The following is an 18200-nucleotide window of genomic DNA, read 5'->3' on the forward strand; positions in this document are numbered from 1 at the left end:
TTGAAGCTGATCTATTGAAAGAGACAAGATTTTCTTGTTATAAATTTTAAAAATTTAAAATTTCACTTGTACCAGAAATCATTGCTATCTGGCAGGCAAATTTGGCTGAGGAAGAGAGGGTTGCCTTTCACGGCGCTGAAGTTGTTCCAGAGTTAATTAGAACAATGGCGTGTGCAGTTTGTAGTGTGGCTGCCTTGTGATTTTGAAGGCGCTAGCTCGAAGTCATTCCCAAAAGAATCCAGTTCCCCTGGATGACTTTGACATTGTTGATCTAGAGAGAAGTTGCTGTCCTCACAGCTTCTGGTGGCCCCTAGTGGCAGAAACCAGAAAAGGAAGACCACTCGGTAATGTTTAGGCAGGAGGCTTGCCCTGACTGGCTCTTAGGGAGCGGTAGGGCTGGGGGGCTGCAGGGTTGGATGGGGGGTGGGGAATGCCAGGTGATTTGAGAAGTGTGGCGAAATATGAGTTAGCCCTGAAGTACTTTAAAGATATCTCAGTTGTCTGCTTTTATTTCACACACATTTATGGATTACATTATTTTAAAACAAATAGGTAGTATGCTCAGTGAATGAATAATTTTAGTGTTATTAACAAAAATAAAATACGATGGTTGCTAAAATTAAGTTGTTTCAATGTGATAGAAATGCTGAAATGATTTTATGTCTATTCTCTTCAACTCCTAGAAACTGAAAGTCTTATGAAAACGATCATTTGGCCTCCTACCATTTTATTGGCTAACGTACCCTGAAGGTTGAATTAGTCCAGTTTGGAGTGGTATTGGACCATCTCGTTGCTTTTAACAGTTTTAACTATTCTTTTTGAATCCAGAGAAATTTTTTGACAACCAAAAAAAAAAAAAAAAAAAGATTGAGATGTTGTTTTGGGGTAATCCCATGACATTACTCCGGTACTTCTGAAAGTCTTTTCATAATTTACTGTTTTCCAGTCTTGAGATTGTCCCGTCACATTCCAAATACCACAGTATGTGGTCATTGTGTAATATTTGGGAAGTATAGCACAGGACAGAGAAAATAAAGTCGCCCATGGCTAACCACTGTAGGCATCATGTACTTCCCATTGATTTGTATTTCTGTGCATACTTTTTTAACACAGGTGAGACAGTACTCGGAATACAATGTTCTCTATAATAAACATCTTTCCGTGTTGATACAATCGTTTGTAAATATTATTTTTCATGGCCTGGTGACGGCCGTCTCGTGAATGAACCGTGCCTCGCGAAACCACTGCAGAAGGAGCAGTGCAGGGACATTTTATTACCGAAGCACCATGACAGTCATGGATCTTGGGACTGGTGAGGAAAGAGTTCTCCGAAACTGTGGAGGCCTGCTGCAAACTTTTATAAGCAGCCTGCCTGCCTAGCTTAGCTGACACGTTCTTTCCTCATTTTCTTACACTTTCCTCAGTTTTCAAAACAGACTTTGTAAGGGAATGTGTTGACCTTTTGCTTTGGGACCTGGTAGCGGTGGGTTTCATGGCCACGGAGAGGGCTTTGGATGTGAGTGCTCCAGAAAAGAATCTGGAGTGATCCCGTGTTAGAGACCTGAACTTGCTGCTCCGTGTTCCTGTGGAGGCCACAGTTAAGATAACAGGGCCTGGGGCTGATGGAGCCAGGGCCAGGTATACAGGGCTCAGAGAGGGTATGGATTCTTGAGACTGCTGGCAGGGACCCGAGCCAGGGCAGCCTGAGCGCAGTGGCCTCCTGGCGCAGGCAGGCACATCCAGGGCTGTCTGTGGAGTGTCCCTGGGGCCCTGAGAGGACAGTGGAGGCCAACATGGCAGGCACTGGGCCTGAGGTGGGCTGTAGGCTGTGAGGCCAAGGGAGTTAGGGTCGAGAAGACTTCTGTGGTGGGAAGTATACAGGATGGTGAGATCCGAAGGGTGTTTCACCTGTAGAATAGGTATTCGTCAATATGAAGATAGATGGACAGGTCAATGAGGGAAAGAGAAGGTTTGCTGGGTGGGAGATGGGGAAGGACCTTTGTCAAAAATCCCTCTCAGAGTGGCTAAGGTTTCCATTAAAAAAAAAAAAAAAGTTTGTTGCTCATGTCCTGTCAGAGCAACCTCTGTGTCACAGTGTTTGTTCAATGTGCTGATTAATTCCAAGTAATTTCCTGTGCTCTTTATTATGACGGAAGAACAAAAGGCTTATTTTATGATTTTTTTTTTAGGTTAAACTTGAAGCTTCGTCTGTTTGCTTTTGCACTGTACACCGTGATGAACCTCAGCATAAGATACTGGTTTTAGTTAATCCGCAGGACACAAAGACAGGTTGGTGCTTACTGATGGATTTTCAAAAGAGAAAGCCTGATTCAATTGTGTACAGTGAGTGGAATCCAATATCAAGGAAAAAAGGTGGTTGCACTCTTAGGCTGAACTTAGAAGAACATCAAGGCAGGACTGATTTTTTTTTTTCCTCAGCTTTTAGCGATCCCGTGGAGCCCTAGTGGCATAGCGGTTAAGAGCTTGGCTGCTAACCAAAAGGTTGGCAGTTCGAAGCTACCAGCTGCACTTCGGAAGCCCTGTGGGGCAGCTCTACTCTGTCCTACAGGGTTGCTATGAGTCAGACGTGACTCAACGGTGATGGGCTTGGTGTTTGGTTTGTTAGGGGTCCAATAGTGCATCACTATTTCTGCCCGTTGACACATACACTGATTTTTGTATTGAAGACACTAGATACCCTCTCACCCACGGTAACCATGTTCAGAGGTGTTTTTGAGGGTAGCTCTTGCTGTTCTTCCGAGCAACGTGTGTTCTGGGGGAGCACTTAACTTGGAGTCTGACAGGGACCAGTCTTACCCCCAACATTCAGATGAGGAAATGAGACCCAGAACAGTCAAGGAACCTGCCGGTAGCCCCACAGCTAGGGCACAGTAGGGATTTTAGTAGGGATTTTGCTTGGTGACGACTAGGTAGGGATTTTGTTCCTGGTGCTGAAGATTAGGTGATCTGTGACTCATTTGTTCTTCCTCTGTGTTATGAGAAGGCCATTTTGGACAGGCTTCCATTCCTTGGCACGAGTCCTCCTGAGAAGAGGCTTGGCCCATGCTCAGTTGCTGACGGGGCAGCAGGTCTGCGGGCCGTTAGCAGTGGGAGGCAAGGTAGGGAGGAAGAGAAGGTTCTAGCCCGCCAGTCCCCATGAGCCCCGGGAACCAGAGCACCCTCTGGTGAACCTCAAGCAAAGCGCCTGTCCCTGACCTCACGGGATTCTCAATTTAAATTCCGTCCTATTAGAAATGTTCTCCATGGTTATACTTTTCTGTGTTTTCTAGATTTCCTACAATGAACAAATGTATACTTTCTTAAAAAAGAATGTTAAGAAATCCTTAATGAATCGGCCCTCCTTAAATGAAGTGATAGCTGGTGACATTTTGGGGTTATACCGAAAAAAAAAACAAAACCCAAACCTGTTGCTGTTGAGTCTGTTCCCACTCATAGTGACCCTATAGGACTGAGTAGAACTGTCATGTAGGGTTTCCAAGGAGCGGCTGGTGGATTTGAACTGCCGACCTTTTGTTTAGCAGCCGAATCCTTAAACACAGTGCCACCCATGGTAGTAGGAAAACATTAGGAAACTTTATTTAAAGTGCTGTTATACATAAGGAAAGGCCCATACTGAGATTTCTTGGAGCTTATGAATATTTATTATACTGCATTCTTGCAGTTATAGGCTGTTAAATATAATTTGCAAAGGGGGTGCTCCTTCAGCTCCCCACCTCCCTGGTAGGAAGATGGACACGGCTCTCACCTGTGTGTTGGCGTGGGGTTCTTACTCAGAGGACGCCCTGCTCACTTGATGTCACCAAGCCCAAGGTGGACATTCTTGGGGAGAGCTGTTCACACTTAAGATTGTCCTTAATGTCTTTCTTGTTGCTAAATATGCAACATGAGTATGCTTAGCTAGCTGCTGGGATTTTTTGGCTTGTTGTCAAAGCCTCCTCTTTGCTCCAAGGTTGGGGGTGGCTGAGCTTTGTGTAAGAGCTTTCAGGTCAAGGTTGAGGACGTCTCCTATCTCTGTCTAGCTAAGTCGTGGTAGCCCCAGGCCTTTGACTTTGCCCAGAGTCTGTGATGAGCTTGTGACCATGTTAGCGAAAGTAATGAGGTGTGCCAGCAGGTGGTCCTCAGTGATTATCAAAAATGTGGAAAATATCATGTGTTGATTTTAAAAGAAAATGTCCACGTATCAGCAGGTCCACCACCACCTTTTAGACATTTAACAAAATTCTGGTCAGAGGTCTTTAACTACAATTTGCATAATGTAAACATATAATGCAGACATAGACACATATGAGTGATTCTTATAAATTTCTTTCCCATTTATCTTGGACTTAATTTTTTGTTGTTTCCAAGAATGTACTATAATAAATAATCATAAACTCCAAGGAATCTCGGTATGGACTTTTCCTTATGTATAACAGCACTTTAAATAAAGTTTCCAAATGTTTTCCTGCTGCCACTAGCTCTATCGTGGTTGCTGTGATTTTGTGTGATTTCAAAAAAGTACTCAGGTGTTAACAGCATCTCAGGCTTTTTGATTCAGTATGTAAAGCATATGGGGGCATTTTCCCAAATGTATTGCACATATACCGAGCGTGTCTGTAGTTTGAATCGTGTGGACTCCGCAGCAGCCCGTGGCATAAAGGACGCTCTTCATAGCTTTGACAAGTGTGTCCCCTCCCCCTTCTGCTTAAAACTGTGACCTACAGAGCTCTATCACTGATTCCTTTGTCGTTTTCTTCTAGAAGTTAGCTTTGTGAAGGTTGTGTGTGTTCGTGTGTATGTGTGTGTGTTTACAAAGAAGCTAAAAGAATTAGAAGTTATTTGGTAAGCCATGTGTATGAGTTAATTACCGATAAGCTGGTCGGATCCATCACAATAACTTCCAATAACCCCGTGAGCAAATGAAAAACATCCTGGAGTTGAGTTCCCCAGTGGCAGGGAGATAACGTTGGCTGCAATCTGCTGTGCCTCAGCCTCCTAGGGCTCCCATAACAAATTACCACAAAGTTGGTGGCTTTAAAGGACAGAAATGGATTGCCTCACAGTTCTGGAAGCCGGAAGTCCAAATCAGGGTCTTGGCTGTGCCAATTCCTTCTGACAGCTCCCGGGGGATACTGCGAGGTGCCTCTCTCCTAGCTTCTGGTGGCTGCCTGCCATCCTTGGCGTTCCTTTGCTGTTTGTAGACGTATCTTCATGTGGTGCCTTCACCTGTGTGACTCTGTCTCCGTGTCTGTTCTCCTCATTTATAAGACACCGTTAAAAGGGGAAACTCTAGTGACGTAGTGCTTAAGTGCTATGGCTGCTAACCAAAGGGTCGGTAGTTCAAATCTGCCAGGCGCTCCTTGGAAACTCTATGGGGCAGTTCTACTCTGTCCTATAGGGTCGCTATGAGTCGGAATCGGCTCGACACCACGGGTTGGGTGGGTTGTTAAGAAGGGATTGAGGAGCCCTGGCAGACAGTGGTTAAGCAGTTGCTGCTAACTCTTCCTGGGTAGAGGCTGGTGTAAGTCACCTGGGGGGTGTGGCTGGAGGCTTCCAGGAACCTTCCTCTTTGGGGTTGCCTCTCTACCTCTGAAGGGCCTTATCTTTTATTTCCCCGTATTTCATTATTCTTCTTATTTGCTAATTATTAATTGATCTCACACCTTTATACCATTATCACCACATTTGCTGTCAAGTTGATTCCGAATCGTGGTGACCCCGTGTGTTTCAGAGTAAAACTGTGCTCCATAAAGCTTTTTTTTTTAAATTAATTTTTATAGTGTTTTAAGGGAAAGTTTACAAATCAGGTCAGTCTTTCATACAAAAATTTACATACACCTTGCTGTATACTCCTAATTGCTTTCCCCCTAATGAGACAGCACACTCCTTCCCTCTACTCTCTCTCCTCGTGTGCATTTGGGCAGCTTCTGACCCCCTCTGCCCTCTCATCTCCCCTCCAGACCGGAGATACCAACATAGTCTCATTTGTCTACTTGACCCAAAAAGCTCACTCCTCACCAGTATCATTTTCCATCCCGTATTCCATCCCATATTCCAGTCTGAAGAGTTGGCTTTGGGAATGGTTCCTGTGTTGGGCTAACAGAAAGTCAGGGGGCCATGACCTCTGGGGTCCTTCTAGTCCCAGTCTGACCATTAAGCCTGGTCTTTTTTACGAGAATTTGGGGTCTGCATCCCACTGCTCTCCTGCTCCCTCAGGGGTTCTCTGTTGTGTTCCCTCTCAGGGCAGTCATGGGTTGTAGCCAGGCACCATCTAGTTCTTCTGGTCTCAGGCTGATATAGTGTCTGGTTTATGTGGCCCTTTCTGTCTCTTAGGCTCATAATTACCTTGTGTCTTTGGTGTTCTTCATTCTTCCTTGCTCCAGATGGGTCCATAAGGCTTTCAATGGCAGTTTTTTTAAGAAGCTGATTTCCAGACCTTTCTTCTGAGGTACCTCAACGATGAAAAATTAAGCCCTCTCATCGAAAAGTTGTGATTTTTGGATCTCCTGTATTAAATCATGACCACTTACCCTAGTATTAAGATTCCCATCAACTGTGGCCCTTTACTTTTCTGATTTCCTCCTGTGCCCTGTGGGGGATGAGCCTGGACTTTGGCACCTGATAGAACTGACTTTGGATCCTGGCTCTGCCAACTTACTGGGCAACCTAGATAAGTTATTTATCCTCTCGGAGCATCACTCTTGTCATTTACAAAAGAGAGAGGATATCTTACCTACTTTACAGGGTAGTTGTAAAAATGAAATGGTATGAGGCAGGTCATTTGATGCTTTGGAACAACCAGGGCAGATGGTAGACATGAAATTGGCAGGACCCCCTTCTCCTTCCACCATGGCACACCTTTGCTTCTTCTTCCTCTAGGTCTTTGTATGTGTCCTAGAAGCACTGAATTTTAGAGCTGGAGACCTTCTTGTTAACTTCTGGCTGAACTTTGGGCGCTGGAATTACTGCCCCAGCAAACTCTGCTTGTATGTATCAGGGATGAGAATGTAACATCGCGCGAGACAATCTAGCTTGTTTTTGAACCACCCTAATAGAAAGTTGTTCCTTATCCTAGTCCAAAATCCTCACTGGATAGATGCCATACAGTCAGTCCAAAAGCTTTAACTGATCAAGACTGGGCTGCAGAGGGTGTGGCACAGTGGTTGGGCAGCCCGAGAGTAGAGGTGACCTGGGGCTGTGTCAGTGGACGGATAATGGCCCAGCTCAGTTATAGCTCAGTTCTCTTTGGTGCTGCTCAGCCCACGTCTGTAGCAAACTAGAGCTTATCCGTGGAGAGCAACTGGGACGGTGAGAGAGCTTGAAACCATTTCAGTGACACTTGAGGAACCAGGTCCTCTTTAGCTTTAGGGAAGGGATGATGTAGGGCTCCTGGCTGAAAGTGTGTTTAGATCATTAGGTCCAGTGTTTTCCAAGATAATTTCAAGTGATATGTCTGGATTTCAGAAGGAAATCGTAAATATCTCAAGGAAAAGTTTTCTGTTTTCTGCATGTTGTCCTTATTAGCTGCTGTTGAGTTGGCCTCAAACTCGTGGTGAGCCCGTGCACAAAGAAATGAAATGCTGCCTGGTCTGCACCATCCCCATAATCAGTTGTGGGTTGGACTGTTGTGATCTGTAGGTTTTTTTTTTTTAAGACGTGTAGGGGTTTTATTGGCTGAGTTTTAGAATAGCTAAGCCTTTCTTTCTAGTTTGTCTTAGCCTGGAAGCTCACTGAACCCTGTTCAGCGTCATAGCAACATGCAAGCCTCCACTGACAGAGGGGTGGTGGCTGCATCTGAGGTGCGTTGGCTGGGAATTGAACCTGGGTCTCCTGCACGGAAAATGGGAATTCTACCACTAAGCCACCAATGCCTCCCAGTTTCTTGCTAATATGTCTTTAATGCTTTTCTAACACTTGTTAACCTCCTCTTTTTTTAATGAAAACATAACAGGCTTCCCAGCTGAGTGCCTCTAACTTGAATTTAATGTTTTGTCTTTGTAAGATTTATTTTCATAATTATAGCAACTGATGCTTCATTTATGATAGGGCCCGTCAGACTACAGGTGGTGACCGGAGATGCCAAAATCAGGGATCATGGCCTTTCTATCTTGGGAGAGCCTGTTCTTTCTTGGGACCACTCCAACTGCTGGAGCATTCTTCATAAGGAGTCCAAACAACGTGCCCATGAGTCTCTGCATTGCCTACGCCCCACTGGGACATCTGGGCAGGTGGCTGAGGCTCTTTCACAGGACAACTTTCCATAGGCCTGGGGATGGCTGCCGTATCTCCTGAGTGGTTGTTCTTAGGTCACACATCTCTCATTCTCCAACTGTCCCTCCTGTGATGTGGGTGCCAGAGCTCATCCCATCGAGATCCTTCTGTTAGAGCAGGGATTTTTGTAGAACATGGTGCCTGGAACCTGGATCGTGGGTGCAGTAATGGAAAGAACCTAGGTTTTGGAGTCAGGTAGACATGGGTGTAAATCCTGGCTCTGGCCCTTGTGAACTGTGGCCTGGGTTATTTATCTTCTCTGAGCTTCATTTTCCTGCCTTGCTTCTCAGAGGTGTGGCCTGTGGCAAAGCAGCATGGCAACCCCAGGGAGCTTGTTAGACCAGTGGGGGCTTGAGCCTTCCCCAGATCTGGTGAGTCAGAATCTGTATTTTACAAGAGTCCAGATGACCTGTCTGCATTTATAGTCTAAGAAGCTCATGTGTAAAAAACTGTGAGATTTAGAGTGGTGGAAACGTGAGTGTCTTCATTTCTCTTTTTGGACTGGACGTTCTGCTTCTACAAGGCTTGCCTCAGTGTACCTTGGCATTTCAGTAGAACAAAGACAAAGCCCACTCACCTCCTGGGGTTGTGCCCGGCCCCCAGGCTTTTCACACAAGCTTGTTAGTAAGACACAGTTCCCTCTTTCTAAATCTGTGTAGTTGATGTTTCGAACCTAAAGATAAACCCTTTCTCCCTCCTTGCCTCTCTCTCACCTCGCTCTTTCCTTACCTCTCTCCCTCCCTTCCTAATCTATTTTTATTGAGATATAATTCATGTGATCGTTAAGGTTGTGTGTCCACTTGGCTGACCATGATTCTCAGTGGTTTGGCAGTTATGATGTAGTTCGGCAGTCATATGATGATGTGATCAGCACCACGATGAAATTTGATATAACGTGATCACGTCCATGATGGGATCTGCTGTGAGTAGCCAGTCAGTTGAAAGGGAGTTTCCTTTGTGGTGTGGCCTGCATCAAATATGTAAATGGACTTTGTAGCAAGACTTCTGGGCTTTGCTTACTCTGGATCCTGCAGCTGGCTTCTGTTTGGCTGACCTCTTGGAACTTGAGCTAGCAGCTTACCTGTGGTCTTGCCTGCCCATCTTGGGTTCTCCAGCCCTTGTGGCTATGTGAATCAGGAGAATGCTCCAACCTGATCTGTGGATTTGGTACGTTCCAGCCTCTACAACCACATGAGCCATTTCCTTTATATCAATTTCTCTATGTAGATATTTGTACGCTTTACTGGTTTGGCTTTTTTAGAGAAGCCAGCTTAAGATATTTGGTACTGAGAGTGGTTCTAGAGAAGCAGAATTGTAAATGTGAGTTTTTTAAAATTGATTCTCAAGTCTGGTTAGTCTTAAAGATGTTGACTACTCTGCTTCCAGTAGTGGAGAGGGCATTGCTGATCCATGACGTGAGGTGGCAATAGAAATACGCAAAATATTACCACCAATAAATCAGGTATTGGTGAAAGGTGAGGTTCTGGGTGATTGTATGTTTGATGCCTTTCTACAATTTTGCCGTAATGAGAATTATAAGGAAATTGGTTGGTTCGTCCTACTTTCGATAAACAAATTGGTAAAAAAAAGAAATGAGCTCAGGGCTTCAGAGTCAAAGCTCAAGAGCTGCGTAAATGACCTCAAAATTTCCACTTGTGCCTTGAAAGAAAGCCGTATTTCTTGTAATAACAGAGCTTATATTGGTGAAAACCAATCCCAGAGTCTTATTGTGAGTGGCTGAATTAAAATGCCAACTCAGTTACCAACCTTGGGAGGTGTCTGAAGTTAAAGTGAGGGCATTGATTGGGATCCTGAAACTTTGGATGGGGACCTATGGGCAGCTAACCAGGAAGCTGGGGACATTGAGTGCCTAAATTCTGTCAAATCACTCTTGCCAGCAGAACCAGCCCTCTCACTTCCATCTGAAGAGATTATGCCATCTTCATCTGCTAAGTTACTCTACCCTGTAAAACCATTAACCTTTCTACCTCCATCTAATGAGGTTAACTCAGCTGTGTCTAAAGAGCCTTTGTCTGAGTCATTGCCTGGGGCATCCTCTAAGGCAGATGCTTTGTAAGACAATGCTGAGTTTTCTCAAAACACTTCGTACAACTAGACTTAAGTCCCAGCTAGCCCCAAAAGATGAACTACAAATTGTGACCCGGGGGAGGTATGCTACACTCCGAAAGAACTGCTTGACTTTTCCAATATGTAGCAACAGAAACCTGGAGAATATGTGTGGGAATGGCTATTAAGGGTGTGAGATAATGGTGCATTGAATATAAAGATGGATCAGTCTGAGTTTATTGATGGGTTCTTCATTCAGTGTTTCAGCTCGAGAAGTTAGGAAAAGATCTAATAGTTTTTTTGGTTGGGTTGCCGAAGCATGGATTATGACGTGGCCTATACTAAATCAAGTTGAAGTACCAGACCTGCCTTGGTATACTGTAGAAGGTATTCAGAGGCTTAGGGAAATTGACATGCTAGAGTGGATTTATCAGGTTAGACCCACAGACCCATACATGGAGTGCCCAGAGGATCCATGTTTTGCCACAACAATGAACAAATTTGTGAAGGAAGCCCCACTATCCTTGAAGACTGCTGTGATTGCTATTTTATGTAAGTCACATTTGACAGTGGGAACTGCCCTGCCTGAATTAAGGCACCTAACTGCAAGGGGGTTGATTGGATCCTGTGGTGGTAGGGGCCAAGTGGTGGCACTCAATCGACAAAGACAAGATGAGCGTGGTTACCATAATGGACAGTGAAATCAAAGCAGGAATCAGAATAGTCCAACTCCTATGGACTTGTGGTGTTGGCTACTTAGTCATCGTGTCCCTAGAAGTGAAATAAATAGGAAATCTACTAAATATTTACTTGATCTGTATAAGAGGATGATTCCTGGGTTAAGTGAACAGCAGTCTAACTCTAATGGCAGAGCAAAGAATCATAGTCCCTCAGTCAACTCCCAGACTTAAGCGAGTTTAAAGACCCACAACCCCTTGAATGAAGGGAGGCTGGGTGCCCTTGATGAAGGACTTCAAAACACTGCCAAAAACTTATACTGTTAATCTTCCTCCAAAGAGATCTATAGCCTTTTATGAGAGTGATTGTACTTCAGAGAAAAGGAAATAATCAGACTTTTTGGGGATTACTGGATACTGGATCTGAACTGACATTAATTCCAGGAGACCCAAAACATCACTGTGGCCCACCAGTCAGAGTGGGGGCATATGGAGGTCAGGTTATTAATGGAGTCTTAGTTCATGTCTGTCTCACAGTAGGTCCAGTGGGTCCCTGAACCTATCCTGTAGTGATTTCCCTAGTTCCAGAATGCATAACTGGAATAGATATACTCAGCAACTGGCAGGGCCCCTACATTGGATCTCTGACAAACGGAATAAGGGCTATTATGGTAGGAAAAGCCAAGTGGAAGCCATTAGAACTGCCACTACCTAGGGAAATAGTAAACAAAAAGCAATACCGCATTCCTGGAGGGATTGCAGAGATTACTGCCACCATCAAGGACTTGAAGGATTCAGGGGTGGTGATTCCTACCACATCCCCATTCAACTCACCTATTTGGCCTGTGCAAGAAACAGATGGATCTTAGAGAATGATGGTGGATTATTGAAAAATTAACCAGGTGGTGACTCTAACTGCAGCTGCTGTTCCACATGTGGTTTCATTGGTGGGCAAATTAACACATCTCCTGGCACCTGGTACGCAGCTATTGAGCTGGCCAATGCCTTTTTCTCCATACCTGTTTTGAAGGACCACCAGAAGCAGTTTGCCTTCAGCTGGCAAGGCCAGCAATACATCTTCAGTTGCCTACCTCAGAGCTACATCAACTCTCCAGCTGTATGTCATAATTTAGTCTGCAGGGACCTTGATTGCCTTTCCCTTCCACAAGATGTCACACCGGTCCATTACATTGATGACATTGTGCTAATTGGACCTAGTAAGGAAGAAGTATCAATGACTCTGTACTTCTTGGTAAAATATTTGCATGCTAGAGGATGGGAAACTGATCCCACAAAAATTCAGGTGCCTTCCACCTCTGCAAAATTTCTAGGGGTTCAGTGGTATGGGGCATGTTGAGATATCCTTCTAAAGTGAAGGATAAATTATTGCATCTGGCCCCTCCCACAACTAAAAAGGAGGCACAATGCCTAGTGGGCCTCTTTGGATTTTGGAGGCAACATATTCCTCATTTGGGTGTGCTACTCCAGCCTATTTATCAAGTGACTTGAAAAGCTGCTAGTTTTGGCTGGGGTCCAGAACAAGAGAAGGCTCTGCAACAGGTTCAGGCTGCAGTGCAAGCTGCTCTGCCCCTTGAGCCATATGATCCGGCTGATACACTGGTGCTTGAAGTGTTAGTGGCAGATAGAGATGCTGTTTGGAGTCTTTTGCAGGTCCTTGTTGGTGAATCACGGTGTAGACCCTTAGGGTTCTGGAGCAAAGCCCTGCCATCCTCTGTGGAGAACTACTCCCCTTTTGAGAAACAGCTTTTGGCTTGTTACTGGGCCTTAATAGAAAGTGAAAGTTTAACCATGAGACATCATGTCACTATACAGCCTGAGCTGCCTGTCATGAACTGTCTGACCCACAGAGTCATAAAGTTGTATGTGCACAGCAGCACTCCACCATTAACTGGAAGCAGTATATACGAGATCAGGCCCGAGCAGTACGTTGCATGAGGAAGTGGCCCAAATGCCCATGGTCCCCACTCTTGTCACATTACCTTCCCTTTCCCCATCTGCACCTATGGCCTCATGGGGAGTTTTTTATGATCAGTTGACTGAGGAAGAGAAAACTCATGCCTGGTTTACAGATGGTTCTGCTCGATATGCAGTCACCACTCAAAAGTGGACAGTGGCAGCATTACAGCCCCTTTCTGGGACCTCCCTGAAGGACAGTGGTGAAGGGAAATCCTCCCAATGGGAAGAATTTTGAGCAGTACACCTGATTGTTCACTTTGCTTGGGTGGAGAAATGGCCAGATGTGAGAGTGTATACTGGTTCATGGGCTGTGGCCAATGGTTTGGCTGGATGGCCAGGGACTTGGAAGGAACATGATTAGAAAATTGGAGACAAGGAGGTATGGAAGACCTCTCTAAATGGGCCAAAGAAGTGAAGATATTTGTGTCCTATGTGAATGCTTACCAAAGGATGACCTCAGCAGAGGAGAGTTTTAACAACCAAGTGATTAGGGCAATATGTTCTGTGGAAACCAGTCATCGTCTTTCCCCAGCCACTCCCATCATTGCTCAGTGGGCTCATGAATAAAGTGGCCATGGTGGCAGGAATGGAGGTTATTTGTGGGCTTGGCAACATGGACTTCCACTCACCAAGTCTGACTTGGCTACAGCCACTGCTGAGTGCCCAATCTGCCAGCAGAGAGACCAACACTAGGTCCCCGATATGGTACCATCCCTCGAGGTGATCAGCCAGCAACCTGGTGGCAAGTTGGTTACATTAGACCACTTCCATCTTGGAAAGGGCAGTGGTTTGTTCTTATTGGAATAAACAGTTACTCTGGATATGGATTTGCCTTCCCTGCATGCAATGCTTCTGCCAAAACTACCATCCATGGACTTACTGAATGTCTTATCCACTGTCATTTTATCCCACACAACATTGCCTCAGATCAAGGAACTCACTTTACAGCAAATGAAGTGTGACGATGAGCCCACGCTCATGGAATTCACTGGTCTTACCATGTTTCCTATCATTCCGAAGCAGCTGGCTTGATAGAACGATGGAATGGCCTCTTAAAGACACAATTATGGTGCCAGCTAGGTGGCAATACCTTGCAGGGTTGGGGCAGTGTTCTTCAGGAGACTATGTGCTCTAAACCAACGTCCGATATATGGTGCTGCTTCTCCCATACCCACGATTCGTGGGTCGAGGAATCAAGGGGTGGAAATGGGAGTGGCACCACTGACTATTAGTGCTTGTGACCTACACGCAAGATTTTTGCTTCCTGTCCCCATGACCCTATGATCTGTGGATCTAAAGGTCTTAGTTCCAAAGGGAGGAATGCTTCCATCTGGAGACACACCTGTGATTCCATTGAATTGGAAGTTAAGAATGCCATCTGGATGCTTTGGCCTCCTTATACTTCTGAATCAGCAGGCAAAGAAGGGAGTTACCATACTGGCTGATGTGATTGATCCTGATTACCAAGAGAACATCAGATTCATATTACATAATGGAGGTAAAGAAGAGTATGTCTGAAATGCAGGAAACCCCTTCGGGCGTCTCTTAGTACTACAATGCCCTGTGATTAAAGTCCGTGGAAAACTACAGCAACCCAATTCTAACATGACTACTAATGGCCCAGACCCTTGGCGAATGAAGGTTTGGGTCACCCCTCCAGGCAGAGAACCAAGACCAGCTGAGGAGCTTGCTGAGGGCAATGGGAATACGGGAATGGGTTGTGGAAGAAGGTAGCTCTAAATACCAGTTATGACCAAGTGATCAGTTGCAGAAATGAGGACTGTAATTGTTGTGTTTTTGCCTTATATGTATGCATCAAATATTTTTGTTTTCTTCACTTATAAAATATAAGAAGTAAATAGGGCTTTTGCATATTTGGTTGTATGTGTGTTGGTTGTATCATGTTAGGCACAAGTATGACTTTATAATTGTCTTTATTCAGAGATTATATTTGGTTTAAGGAGATTTGTACAGGTGCCAAATTAACAAGGGTGGACAGTGATTGTTAACGTTATATGTCAGCTTGGCTGGGCCGTGATTCACAGTGGTTTGGCAGTTATGATGTAGTTTGGCAGTTATACGATGATGTGATCATTTCCATGATGAGATTTGATATAATGTGATCACCTCCGTGATGGGATCTGCCAGTCAGTTGAAAGGGTATTTCCTTGGGAGTGCAGCCTGCATCGAATATGTAAGTGGACTTTCTAGCAAGATTTGTGGGCTTTTGCTCTCTCTGGATCCTGCAGCTGGCACCTGTCTGACTTTTGGTTCTTGAGACTTAAGCTAGCAGCTTACTTGTGGTCTTGCCTCCTGATCTTGGGATTCATAGGTCTTCACAGCCTGTGAGCAAGAGCCCTGCTCTCTGACCTGCTGATCTTGGGTCCGCCAGCCCCTGTGGCTACGTGAATCAGGAGAAGCTTCCAGCCAGACCCATGGATTTGGGATGTTCCACCCTGCACAAACTCATGACCCGTTTCCTTTATATAAATCTCTCTCTGTAGATATTTATATGCTTTACTGGTTTTGTGTCTCTAGAGAACCCAGCCTAAGACAATTCAAATACCATACAATTCACCCACGTAAAGTGTTCAGTTCAGTGGTTTTCACTATATTCACAGTTGTGCAACCGTCTATTTGTAGCATGTTTCAGAACTTCACTCCTTTTTATGCCCTATAATATTCCATTGCATGGATAATACCACATTTTGTTTATCCATTCACCAGTTAATGGACATATTGGTCATTTTTACTTTTTGCTGCTATTACTATTACTGCTGTGAACATTGATGCAAACATTTTTGTGTGGACCTGTGTTCAGTTTTCTTGAGTATATAGCTAGGAGTGGCATTGCTGGGTCATATGGTAAGTCTATGTGTGACTTTTCAAGTTGCTGCCAGACTGTTTTCCAATGTGGCTGTACCATTTTGCATTCCCACCAGCAGTGTGTAAGGGTTCCGATTTCTCCCTCGTTTTGGCCAGGCGTGGTGGTGCTGCCAACAATGCTGGGTCATTTAGGGAGAGCATTATGGGGTGAAGGCCACCTGAGCTCGTGTCTGGGAGACATCAGAGGCAGCAAATAAGGCTCGCAGTTGGAAGAGGGGTCTGCAACTGGGTCATCAGCTGAGATGGGGACCTAGGTGCAGCTCCCTGGGGGGCACATCCCTTTGTCATTGCTCACTGGCTACTAGTCATCTCTGAGGTCATCCCCCGTGTTAACCCTTTGAGGGGAGGACTCAGCCACTTTGATCTCCTGCTCTGCTGGAACGTGGAGGGTCCGGCACCCCAGTGGGTATGGGTAAATCCTCGTTAGCTCTCTGCACAGGAGAGACAGAACCTGGAGTGGGAGTCGGTGAGGCCGAGAAGAGACACAGAAAGCAGGATACATAGGGACAAGGAGGACTGAAGAAATGTTTTTTGCAGTTATTGCCACGTGTTGACTTCCCCGATTAGAACATCCGTCCCCCAAGCCCGCTCCCAGGACATTTTGTGACCAAGGAAAACACTCACCCTTCAAATTGCTGTTAATTTGTTTACAGATTCTGGTGATTGCATGTCATGTGCACCCTGTGGACAACAAGCAGGGAATCGAAAAATGATGAGTTTTTCCTGGAAAAACATGCCCATTATAGGCCTGAAATGACGGCGAGAGCCAAGGCAAACATTCAGATGAAACTGGAGCTGCTCTGTAGCCCCGGCCTCCTCAGTGGCTGTTGTGGGTGGGGATTGCAACATGGTGGGCCCCCGGCCAGACCCTCTCTCGGCCAGATTTGGGGCAGGTGGATGGGCAGGAGGGGTGGGAGGGCGGAGAGTTAGGGCATCTCCAAGGGGCTCAGAGAGCTTCCTCATAACAGGGGGAGCCATTTCTTGGGGCTATCCTCATCCCTGTTAAGGCTTCCTGGATTTCAGGTGGGGGGCCAGAAGGAAGGGGGAGCTGTGAATTTCCAGCTCGCAGAAGGGACCCAGCTGTAGCAGCTCCTTGGGTCCCCAAGAGGTGTGGGTGCCCTGTTGGATGGGAAGGATGAGGTTAAACCCATCTCTGTTTAGCAGATGAACCTGTCAGCTTGACTCAATGACTGGGGCATATACTGAGTATATTTAAATCTCTCCAGTAAAAAACACTACCACCCGTCTGTCACTTTATTATACTGTGATGGCTTGTGTGTTGTTGTGATGCTGGAAGCTATGTCGCCTGTATTTCAAATACTAGCAGGGTCACCTATGATGGAAAGGTTTCAGCGGAGCTTCCAGACTAAGACAAACTAGGAAGAAAGTCCTGATGATCTGTTTCCAAAACTAAGCCAATGAAAACCCTTATCTTGCCTACTCTGGATGTGTCAACAAGAAAGACCAGTTTCTCGAGAAGAACATCATGTTTGGTAAAGTGGCGGGCCAGCACAGGCAAAGGGGATGCTCAGTGAGATTGACCGACACAATAGCCGCGACAATGGACTGAACCACGCTGATGGTCGTGAAGATGGCACAGACCTGGCAATGTTTGTTCTGTTACACGTAAGGTCACCATGAGCCGGAGATCTGGCTGACCTCGTAGAGGCTGGGTTTTAGCATGTGGTGGAGTGCTTGCAGTCTTCTGGCTGTGACATACAGAGAACCCGCAGACTCCTAAACACCAAGGGCCCACAGCGGAGGCTCCCTGAGCCCACCTGGGCAGCACTGATTAGCAGGTACTCTGTTTGCATGTGAACACACCTCCTGCCACCCCGCCAACATCCTGTCACTCTCTTTATGTTTAAGCCTGGCCTTGCTTTCGGGATAATGCAGAGGTAAGTTCCAGGCCACGGCAGCTCAGGCCATCCCACACTCAGCACTGTGGAGTCACATAAATAGGTTTGACAGTTTGGGTGAAAATAGCTCTGGCCAGAACCTCAGGCTCTGTTTAAATATGTGCTTTTCTGGGCAGCTGAGGTGCCCTGACGGCATAGATACAGGGCTAGCATATGGAGGCCCCCGCTTCTCTATACACACAACCCAAAGGAGCTGAGTGCTGGAAATGGAGAGAGGTTTGTTTTCCTTGGGCTATTAGGGGTGCAGACTGAAGACCTCTTCCCAGGGACAGGAATGTGTTTTGGGAACGCGTGTTGGCTATTGTTTGGGGTTTGCTTCTTTGTTTCCTGCTAATTTGTGGCACATTACTGTGAGCTGGATATAAACTTAGGAGAAAGCAGTGGCGCACAAACAAAGGCAAGT

General features: G+C 45.7%; 1 protein-coding gene across 1 annotated transcript in view; it reads left to right on the top strand.

Moving 5' to 3' along the window:
• FAM169B (Protein) overlaps nt 1-18200 on the top strand; it is a 122063-nt gene that overhangs the window by 61524 nt on the left and 42339 nt on the right. Inside the window, exon 3 of the mRNA XM_064267068.1 lies at nt 2190-2289. Coding sequence (XP_064123138.1) covers nt 2190-2289 — 100 coding nt within the window. The remainder of the gene's footprint in view (nt 1-2189; nt 2290-18200) is intronic.

This window comes from Loxodonta africana, chromosome 13 (assembly GCF_030014295.1).
Source record: "Loxodonta africana isolate mLoxAfr1 chromosome 13, mLoxAfr1.hap2, whole genome shotgun sequence".
NCBI classification, from domain to species: Eukaryota; Metazoa; Chordata; class Mammalia; order Proboscidea; family Elephantidae; genus Loxodonta; species Loxodonta africana.